The sequence below is a fragment of the Colias croceus genome, chromosome 2, assembly GCF_905220415.1.
Source record: "Colias croceus chromosome 2, ilColCroc2.1".
Taxonomy (NCBI): Eukaryota; Metazoa; Arthropoda; class Insecta; order Lepidoptera; family Pieridae; genus Colias; species Colias croceus.
The window spans coordinates 4,543,934-4,554,366 of record NC_059538.1 but is presented as its reverse complement, the minus strand read 5'-3'; the positions used below and the strand labels follow the sequence as shown (position 1 = coordinate 4,554,366).

General features: G+C 31.6%; 2 protein-coding genes across 8 annotated transcripts; one reads left to right on the top strand and one right to left on the bottom strand.

Annotated features, from left to right (window-relative positions):
- The first annotated feature begins 3,258 nt into the window (after positions 1–3,258).
- LOC123698696 (anaphase-promoting complex subunit 15A-like) lies at positions 3,259–5,485 on the top strand. Of its 4 annotated transcripts, none has more exons than XM_045645460.1 (4): positions 3,259–3,281; positions 3,513–3,613; positions 3,708–3,804; positions 5,270–5,485. In XM_045645460.1, exons 2-4 carry the CDS (start codon positions 3,527–3,529, stop codon positions 5,443–5,445), a joined length of 360 nt encoding a protein of 119 aa, XP_045501416.1. In that variant the 5' UTR covers positions 3,259–3,281; positions 3,513–3,526; the 3' UTR covers positions 5,446–5,485. The 4 variants fall into 4 exon arrangements, with proteins under 4 accessions (XP_045501416.1, XP_045501408.1, XP_045501413.1 ...); XM_045645452.1 differs by having other exon boundaries at positions 3,267–3,339; XM_045645457.1 differs by lacking the exon at positions 3,259–3,281 and adding an exon at positions 3,282–3,394.
- A 72-nt stretch (positions 5,486–5,557) lies between these two features.
- On the bottom strand, positions 5,558–9,411 carry LOC123698654. Of its 4 annotated transcripts, none has more exons than XM_045645403.1 (8): positions 9,393–9,411; positions 8,960–9,002; positions 8,678–8,841; positions 8,329–8,433; positions 7,568–7,953; positions 7,281–7,415; positions 6,409–6,660; positions 5,558–6,171 (listed from the first exon to the last, which is right to left on the bottom strand). In XM_045645403.1, the coding sequence occupies exons 2-8, from the start codon at positions 8,981–8,983 to the stop codon at positions 6,044–6,046; spliced, it is 1,194 nt and encodes a 397-aa protein (XP_045501359.1). In that variant the 5' UTR covers positions 8,984–9,002; positions 9,393–9,411; the 3' UTR covers positions 5,558–6,043. The 4 variants fall into 4 exon arrangements, with proteins under 4 accessions (XP_045501359.1, XP_045501367.1, XP_045501372.1 ...); XM_045645411.1 differs by having other exon boundaries at positions 9,389–9,405; XM_045645416.1 differs by lacking the exon at positions 9,393–9,411 and adding an exon at positions 9,358–9,380.
- Between the last annotated feature and the right edge of the window lie 1,022 nt (positions 9,412–10,433).

Below are 10,433 nucleotides of genomic sequence, written 5' to 3'. Positions count from 1 at the left end.
CAATCGCGTCGCGAGCAGTCGCAGCAAAATGTGACAAATCACAATTTTAAAATCGCTGCGATTATTTAATCGCATGTGCGCGCATTCTCATAGTAACTCATACGTTGTATTTCTGCGATAAAATAATCACGCTGCATAAAATCGTGGTGCGCGCTTAGCCTTATACAAGAAACAAAACCAAAAGCGAAATTCAGCAACGACGTGAGTAAACGTTGGGATCATTAATTGTTATTTACGCAGCTGTGACGTCGTGGCAGATGCAGTGATGCAGCCAATTATGGATATTTTCGGTCACGTGGTAATTTAAAAAAATATGATGTTTTTTCTCAACGAATTATAAATAAATAAGCTATTATTTTTATCATTTATTAATTTAAATCGCTTCAAAAACCTTATATATAAGTATATGGATTACACAAAAAAGTAATTTATTTTTTATACTGTCCAATAGCCTATTAGAAACGTATAGGAGGCGTCAAAATATGACATATTATTACGTAGCTTCATACCAAGCTTCATACCAACAAGTGATAACTGCGTTAAAAACAACCGACTTCAAACTTGCACTTGCAAAATTTACAAATACCTACAGACAAAAATGCCCATAAAATAAAAACTACTGGGCCTATCCGAATAAAATTTTTATGGGACCAATTCGACACCATCCCGCATCGAACAAAAAAAGAATCACGTAAATCGGTTCAGAAACCTCGGAGTAATCGGTGTACATACATAAAAAAAAAAAAAAAAATATATACCGGCCGAATTGATAACCTCCTCCTTTTTTTGAAGTCGGTTAATAAAATGATATTCCGTTGGAGTGAACTTGGAGTGAACATATCTTAACATTATCAAGGTGTTATCAAGAAATTATTTCAATCTAACTTTACGTTTACGTCCTGCGGTGTGGTGTGGTGGGGGTGCTCGCTGGACGAAAAATTGGTCGTGCACATATAATAATTATTGACGTACGTCAATACTATTCACGGTCGTTTTGCGTCGTGCATGGTCGTGCATCGTGTATGACCTTGGCGGGACGTACGTCCAAACGGACCGTGAATAAAGCGCCTTAGAGCGTTTTCACATTGTCCGGTCCGATATCGGATATCGGACACAATTTGCCCTTTCACATTATCCGATAATATCGTCCCGATATCATGAGTGTTGCCAGAAACTGGAAAAGTAGATATATGGAGAATTAAAAAAAACAGTGGATGCATTTATGTTACAAAAAATAAACTTCATTTTAAATAAAATAAATAGTAATAAATAAACTATGTTTTTCAAACCGGTTTAATCTGCTGACTGCGGAGTTTGGATTTGTACCCTCTGCAGAGTCAGAATCTAGTTTCAATATTCAATTTCATTGTGAGGCTTATTTTTTTTATATGCTGTTTTTCTTTTTTTAATAATAGAACATGTTGTGTGGTCGTAGTGAATTTTAGAACTTTTTTTATATTAAATCATGTACGACTGTTATGTTCTTATACAAATAAAATAAAATAAAATTCAACTCAGTATTAAAGCGACGAAACTGGCAAATATAAATTCAAATTACATTTACAAAAATGTAGGTGCTGTTATCTACCACAGAACAGTAAATTATCTACGTAGTACCACAGACTAATAATAATATAGCCATATATTATCTAAGCATACGAGCCATGACAACCAAAATAGTAAACAAGCCAAACAAGCTCAAAAGTCGCCGCGCGTTCTTGACAAAATGTAAGGTCGCCGCATTCTAATTCTGAAATTTTAGAGAAAACTAAACAAAATTGCCGTATTGTAAATTTTCTTTTCAATAAAAAGAGTTTGATTTAAAAAAATTCAACTGATAGATCGTAGTTGTACATACAGTAAAAATAACTACAAAAAAGAAACCGACTTCAAAAACAGCTGGAAAAGTAAAATATAAAAAAAGATTTGATATTATTAATTACTTAATATTATTTAGATGTGCTATTTATTATACAGGTTTGATATCGGCGCTAAAACAAAGCACTAAATTTGTGACTCAATGGCAACAATACAATAAACAGCTTACAGCACAACAGTAGTCCAAGTAGGAGGAGGAGCGAGGCACAATGAGTAAATAAAGATAAAAGAGACTAATATTTCGAAGATACGGTTGAATTTAAGAACGCAATATATTTTTGTTTACTTCAGTTCAGCCAATTGCCGTATATTATAGGACGGTATTAAAATAGCTCCCGTAAAAATAGTATTTTTAATGCCTTTAAATACTTAAATGAATGTTTTCTTAATAAAAAGGTTTAAAGTAAATGAAAGGATTTTTTTTACATTTAGCGCCTAGAAATGACTGAAAATACACAAACTAGTGCTTTTTTTGCTGTTGGTATACTACCTTTTCGAAAATTGAGTTGGTAACACTGAACATTATCGTCCGATAGTTCACGGGAATATCGGTGTTGGCTCCGATATCCGATATCGGACCGGACAATGTGAAAGACAGGTACCTAAATCATACATTTTACTTAGCCTCCGATATCGGATATCGGCTATCGGCGCCCGATATCCGATATCGGACCGGACAATGTGAAAACGCTCTTATCACAGTAAATTTTAGTGCGCTAGATCCACAGATCTGTGATTATAGTCCTTTCCACCTAAGATGATTTCTGTGACACATCGATTTTTGACACGTGTAGAGATGTCTTTACTGAAATCATATCAATTGTTTCCGTTAATCGATAATATTTTATATGGAAATGATATCGATTTGAATAAAGTACCAAAATTAGTTTTTTCGGCATTTCGCCGAAAATTAACTACGGATACTTAGCTAACAACAGCAACAAAAAGTCAACAATAACAATTAGTAACAATAGAAGAATACTATGTAAAGTATCAATACCTATAAAAATGCAACTTGTTTGTAATACAAGGCTGACGCACTCGTACATACGATTGACTCGATTGACAAACGATCACAAGATGGGCGCCGATTATATGATTTTCCAACTCTATGATTTTTCAACGATCCATTTCATGTACACGAATTGCGTATGTATTATATTTTTGTGTTATTTTATTTTTCATTATAATAAACTAAACAATACTGTTTTTGATTTCTAAGCTTAAGATGTTTCATTTTTATATTTTTGGTAATATTGCCGCTATAAAATAAAAATATTATGCACTAAAATTATTTTGGCGTTTTAAACATAAAATACGTAATTCGGAACACGATGAAGTGTCACAGGAATCATCAATCATCATAGCTGAAAACCACAGCTGAAAACAAAGAATATAGGTAGGTACTAACTACTACCTAAGTACCTACTCCCCTTCGGCGAGTTCAGACTTGAGATATGTGTGAGAGATATATATTTATTTTTTACAGTGAGACTGTGATATTACTTGCTCTGTGGTGAGATTTACAGGTTTAATGTTATGAAAAGAAACAAAGTACAGACGAGAAAACAAATTGTAAACGAGAACATTTCTTAAGTAAATATTTAACTCAAAAATGGATATACCCTTTCCAGCATTATTTCCGCGAATGGTTGACTCTAAATGGTTTAATGCTGATAATCCTTGCGATGAGGACACGGAATTGCTTGTTCTCGAGGAAGCTAGTCACCACTGGGTATGGTATAAAGCTTAAAATGCATATTTATTCTTTAATAGAACCAAAACTTTTTATATTTTTTATTAAATCATCTTTTTCTTCAAAATTTCAGTTGACCACTGTCGGTCAGCAGTTTACAAAAAGGGCGCCTCTTGGTAAAAGTGAACAAGAGCAAATGGAAGAGGAAGCCGATTCTGATGAAGAAGAAGGTTTGATTACATTCACATAGTCAAGTGTATATATAAGTATATGATACTTCTTTCAATTTATATATGTATTAAATATATAAAATAGTACTAGTACTATGTAGCTTTTACCCGCATTGCTCCGCTCCTGTTGGTACTACTGTGATGATATTATTTAAATTTTAATCTATAGCCTTCCTCAATTAATGAGCTAACGGCCGAATACTGAAACGCCACTCAAATATTTAAGGGCTGCTTAAACGTTTGAGCAGCTCTTGAACTTTGTTTTCGTATTCTCAAAAGTCAATTTTAAGTATCTCTCAAATTTAAGTGCACCTTAAATTAAGTTGTGCTCAAAGTCCACTTAGTTTAAAATTCGTATACAGGAACGCTACTCAACACTATTTAACTGTCAAATGAACTGTCAAACTGATTTGAGCAGCCCTTAGATTTGAGAACGGTCGCAAGGTCCCTCAAATCAAAACAAATCTATTAAAACTTGGATTCCTCGTGTAGAAAAGTGATAAAATGTCTTTATCGTCATTATCTTCGCTTTCGTTTTACCTTTTAGGCACAGTACCCTAAAAAGTACTTGTAATAAACTATTTATAAGTTGAGATTTTCAGATGATAAGTGGTCACAAGGGTTACACATTCATTATCACTAGTTACAGACAACAGTTGCCCTGGCTCTGTATGTTATAGGGGTGCATATGAGCGAAGTATTTCATGCTACGTAAAGAATAATATAGTATTTTATTGTTCATGTGGGTAAGTACTTACTTTTTTATCACTTCCAAGAGCATATCTTTCTCAGCAGGTGTATAATTAGATTCACGTTTCTTCTTATCCTCCATCGTGAATCAGTTATTAGGATTTTAATAATAAAATAATGGTCAACTGAAATTCACTCCACTAATGAAATGTTTAAATTATCGCGCGTAACAATGTCATTACACTTGACGATGAAATGACACTTGACGTTCCAATCTACGTCAAACGTATCCAGAAATTTTTTTTTTTTAAGACGTCTTAAATAAATATTTAACTTATTTTTACGTAAAAAGACATATAATTTCAATAGTAATTCAAACCATAATTACATTATGCTGATACATTTCAAATAATTTATAGATATATTCATATTCATTCAAACAAGACTGCGTAAAACGAATACAAGACGTGACCTAAATTATTTTGTAATAGAGAACATGCTGATTACAATTTTTCTAGCAGGATGTTGCCATTATGTAAACATTTGAGGACTGCTTGCCTAATCACGGTTTCAAATTGCTTGAGTGGCGTTTGTGTATAGCAGTTAAATTTACGGGATGCTTATCTTTAAGTTGCAATTAGATGAGTTTGAGATTTGAGTGGCGTTTCAGTATTCGGCCGTAAGTTTACTTAATTCAATTGGACAATCATACACACACTTGATAGGTTAATATTCATTTGAAAAGTTCATTTTTAATATTATATTACTATTTCAGGAAATGATGAATCAGATGAGTCAGAAGAATCTCATGATGAAGACGAGGAGTTAAGAACTTCATATTCATCAGCTCGTAACAACAATGATTTAGAACAGGATTCACTTGATGATATGCGTGACCCACCAGACAATAATTCCTCAGATCAGAGTGCATTGTGGTCTTTGTCTATGTAGAATCTTAATAGTAATAAAAAAATGTATTTTTGGTAAAAAATTCTCTCATTTATTATTAAAGAAAAAAAAGTCTAAATTTTTATTTCGCAAAATAAATAAAAAACATTTTAAATAAGTTACAAAAAGCTTAAAATATAATTTATTCATTGCTTATTAAACTAGAAAACATAAAAACCATGTTCATTTTAATGAATAAATTACATTTTAATTCCATTGTATTTAATTTTGAATGCACAACATGCTATAAATGAAATAAAACAAGAATAATGATTTATGACAAATTCTAGTGTTCCTTGAAGTTTTCACTGAGCAAAATATTGATAATTAGATTAATTTATAAATGACATAAGTTTCAAATTTCTTTATTTTGTACTCAAAACATTACATAGCTAAAGAATCTAACTACCTACTGGTTTACAGGAAGACATAACATGTTATTTGTGAAAACTTTGATTTTACTGATAACAATCCGAAATCGGTTGACATCATACATATTATCCTAAAAGAAACACTAATAATAGTCAATTCCTTTGTATAAAAAGTATTATAAAATTTTGAAATACTGTTGTAAAAATTAACATTATCAATACTATTTATTTTACACACTAATTACATCAACAACAATATTAACAACCCTTGTTAGAAGTGGACCAATTTTATCCTTTTGTATTTCCTTCCATTTTGTTTTAAGGCATCGCTCAATATATTCATGTGTTGGTTTTTGATCTGGAAAGGTTGTAAATAAAAATAATGTAACATTGATATGTATAACAGTTGGAGGAGGCCTATACCCGAAAGGGGCCAGGACATATAACCGAATTGCATTATTAATATTTTCATGTATCTTTTGTTGTGTAAATTGTATCTAAATGTCATGGAATATAAGGGCTAAATAAATAAATAAAACATTGATATGGATTATAGACCCAAATATTATACATAACATATTTAAAATAAACCCACCCAATGTAGAACATTCAGCAACATTCAGAGTAAAAAAAATTGCACTCTTTTTAACCAATGGGTTGTATTCATCACAGTAATAATGGAAGGCCATAGCAAGGTTTGAAGGTACTTTCTCAATATCCTTGACAAGCAGTACTCCCCTTTTTTCAACAGTGTCACGATATTGATTAATAAGCTCGTAATCTGACTTTAGGCTTATGATCTTAGAATTATCCAATACAATATGTTGTACATTTTTTGTATTGTTACCTGAAAAAAAAAGTATTTATACATTTTATTGAGTCATATAAGGCTGGTTGCAGACTGCAGAGCTTGACCGACCGTCAGTGCGTACGTCAGTCGCGCTTGTCATAATATGTATGGAAATTCATAAAACCGTTCATAGCTAGACCGACCATACGCACGCGTATTGTCATGCGCATTAGTGTCATAGTCATAGTCATTGTTGATGCGTATCGTCAGGACCGACGGTACGCACTGACGGTCGGTCAAGCTCTGCAACCAGCCTTAGAAGTGTAGGTAGTGACATTTTTCAATGATTTTTGGGCATTGTAATTTGTCGTTATGTAAGATTATAAAAAAAGAAATTATTATTTACTAAGTCTTTATAATAAAAATAATAATTATTATGTGGCAAGCAATCAAACAAGAATAAAATATGCACTACTATCTTTATTCTATTAAACAAGTGATTTAATTTTTTAGGTTCCTAAGTACCTAAGTACCTGGTTGCTGCAATTTTTTTCCAAACAAACCTACCTATATTTTTTATTAAATTTAACTAGATTCATAAATATAATGAAAATTTGTTGTTTCTTGTGTGCTTAATTTGTAGAGTTATATTAAATTATTCAAATATAAAAACTTACGTAAATACCGAGAAGCAGCTGATGCAATATTATCCATAAATTTGTTGAATTTCACTGGATCAAAATTAGCCATCCCTCCGTCATATGTGAAAATAAATGAAGCTGTGTCTTGTTTTTCAAATATGGTGTTTATTGCTAAAAATTGTTAATAAATTATTTTTAATTTTAGTTATGTTGAGTGGTTGTTCAGTAATATATAAAACATACTTAAAGATTATTGTAACTACATCATATTTTTCCACGAAATTGAAGGTGTAGAGACTGTAAAGTAAAATAGCAAAAATTACCTGTTTGTATTTGTAACATTGCATCCCCTTTAACTTTATATTGCTGTGCCAAACTTTTCACATCACTGTAGAAACTGAATTTATCATAATTATTTTGAAAAACAGTTTTCTCTGTGCTTGGATCATACAAATAATATACACCAAAAACTAAAGCAATTAGTGCGGGAATATAAATTGTGTATTTTTTTAGAATTTGTTCATCAGGCTCAATGGAAGGAATTGAACTTTTCCTTTCTTGACTATACTGATGTGATAATACTCTCCTGCTCAAATTTTCTCTGTCACTTTGGGCAATAGATTGATATTCATAGTTGGGGCTTTCATTTTTGCTATAAGAATTTGACAGGCTACCTGGTGAACTGTATGGTGATTCAGATAACGGCTCTCTGAAACACAAAACAAATATAGTGAAAATAATTGCTATAGATTAATCTGTATTAATTGCCCCAAGGCCAGTTTAAAATTGATTTTATTAAATAACAATTTTGTGTGGCCCAGATAAATTTTTATTATTTTTTTATTTCACATCCTGTATTACATAAATTAAATTAAATGCAAAGTATCCTAAAGTATTAGTCATAAATTTCTGTAACCACATAAAATTAAGTACCTATATCTACACATTTAAATTAGTATTATATATGCATACTAATTACATAATATTTTTTTAATTCACATAATATTATGGGTAGTGGCTTATTGCCAACAATTATTCGAGACAACAATATTATGTACATACTATATATAATTTATATACATACTCATTTGATGAATCATCATCACTGTCTGATAATTCTGCATCAAGGGCACTTCCACTTGGTAATTCTTTCCTTATTGCAATAGGACTTGAAGGACGAACATGTTTACTGAAATAGGTACACATTTGACTGTAGTCAAATTTATATAACTCAAATTCAAATTGCTGACTGTACCATTTAGGTGATTGCTGATGATTATTAATTTTAATGTCATTGATAAATACAAAATACTTATTCATTATTTATCATTGTTAAAATACTACATAATACCTACTCAAAAAATTATTATATTTGTATAATAAATTTTTGAGTAGGTATAATATTTTGATATTATGCTGAAAAATTACCATACCTGAAAATGTTATCAACTTCATCAACTCCAATATTAGAGGATTGAATATTTCTTTCTCTTGATGTATTTATATTACTTTTTTTGTAACTCATTGTATCTGTGTGTGAAATATTGTGGATTGGCTTTCTAGCACTAGGTATTATCTGAACTTTTTCCCCCCTTTCCTAAAATAATAAGTCAATGTTGGAACTATAAATACTAATGAATTAAAAAATAAATAAGTAACTGTAATATTTAATACATACATAATTTCATAATAATAATACAAAGATTTATACATACCCCCACATTCAAATAAAAGGACATGAATTACTATTATACTTTTCTAAAAAAAGAATTAAATAAATTAGTAATTTTCAAACAGGTCGAAGAGAAAAAAAGAGTCTCACTCTTTTTTTTCTCTTCCAAGAGCCCGTAACTTATCTTATTTTCCTAAGGACAGAGCTTGGGGAATATCGAAATGTTTATAAGTGTATAGATTGCGCACATGCCCATTAAGTTGTAAAGAAGGCTCATTCTTCACAGGAATCTGAAATGAGAGGCACACTTTGTCCTTTAGAAAATAAGTTGTATGGGGGTATTGGACTCTTGAATCATTAGTCTTCATTGAGCATAAGCTGAATCAAAAATAAATCATATTTTGGGCAGTGCAAATGTTTAAATGCGATATTTACTCATACAAAATTATAATTGTAGAATAATATTAGGTACCTACAAAAATCTGAGCATTGTAATTTGACAGATGTGACATTTGAAATATGTTGATTTTTGAATTTTGACTTAGCATAATAATGTTGCCACTTCTGATTTTTATAATGAAATGCCATGGACCAAGTTCTGCTCTTCTCTAAGTTCTCGTAAGGGTCAACTCACACCAAAAGAGCGGCGAAGCGCAGCGAAGCGGAGCGCAGTTTCAGTGCCATATGAATTTTAACTTTATTTTCATTACTATAATACTTATTATCGCATGAGAAACTCAAGCCCGCGGCGCCGCTGGAATTCCGCGGAATTCCAGCGGTGCCGCGGGCATCCGCGCGACTCGTTCGAGTATGACAATAAAGTTAAAATTCATATGACACGGAAACTGCGCTCCACTTCGCTAACGGTTATGCTATGCGCTCTTATGCGCTTAATGCGCACGATTGTATATAAATACAGGTAGTTTTCCAATTACAGCACTAGAGCGCATTATGCGGCATAATGCTTAACGTTAAATGTTTCAACCTTAGGTTTCAACTACAGCAACGCTTCGCACTTCGCACAATTGAGCACTCTAAAAAGTAATGCGCGCGAATTGATGCGTGCAATCGGTGCAATCGATGCCAACTGTGACAGAAAATTAACAAGTGTTTTCCCCTTTATGTTGGCATTGATCGAAATGTTTTGTTTATGTAGGTTTAGGCCTATTATCGTTAGTAATATTATCAATTGTTGGAAAAAAAAATTAAAGCTTTCGTTTCATTGTAGTTTTTTCAAAATAATCAAAGTTAACTTAAGTAAATTGTGTTAAAAAAAATAAATATAAGTATGGATGAAGGTACAAACATTGAAAAAAATGTTAATGAAATAATCAAAATCCAAAATACTTAAAATAACCGTAAATAGTTTTCAACCAATTATTATGTATACCCACAGTGTATACCACTTTATTATTGCTAAAGTAGCCTACTCACGATTCAATTTCAGTAACAATCTGCTGACACAATCTGCAGTGAGCTGACAGATTGTGTCGTGAATAGTATAGTTGAGGGCACGT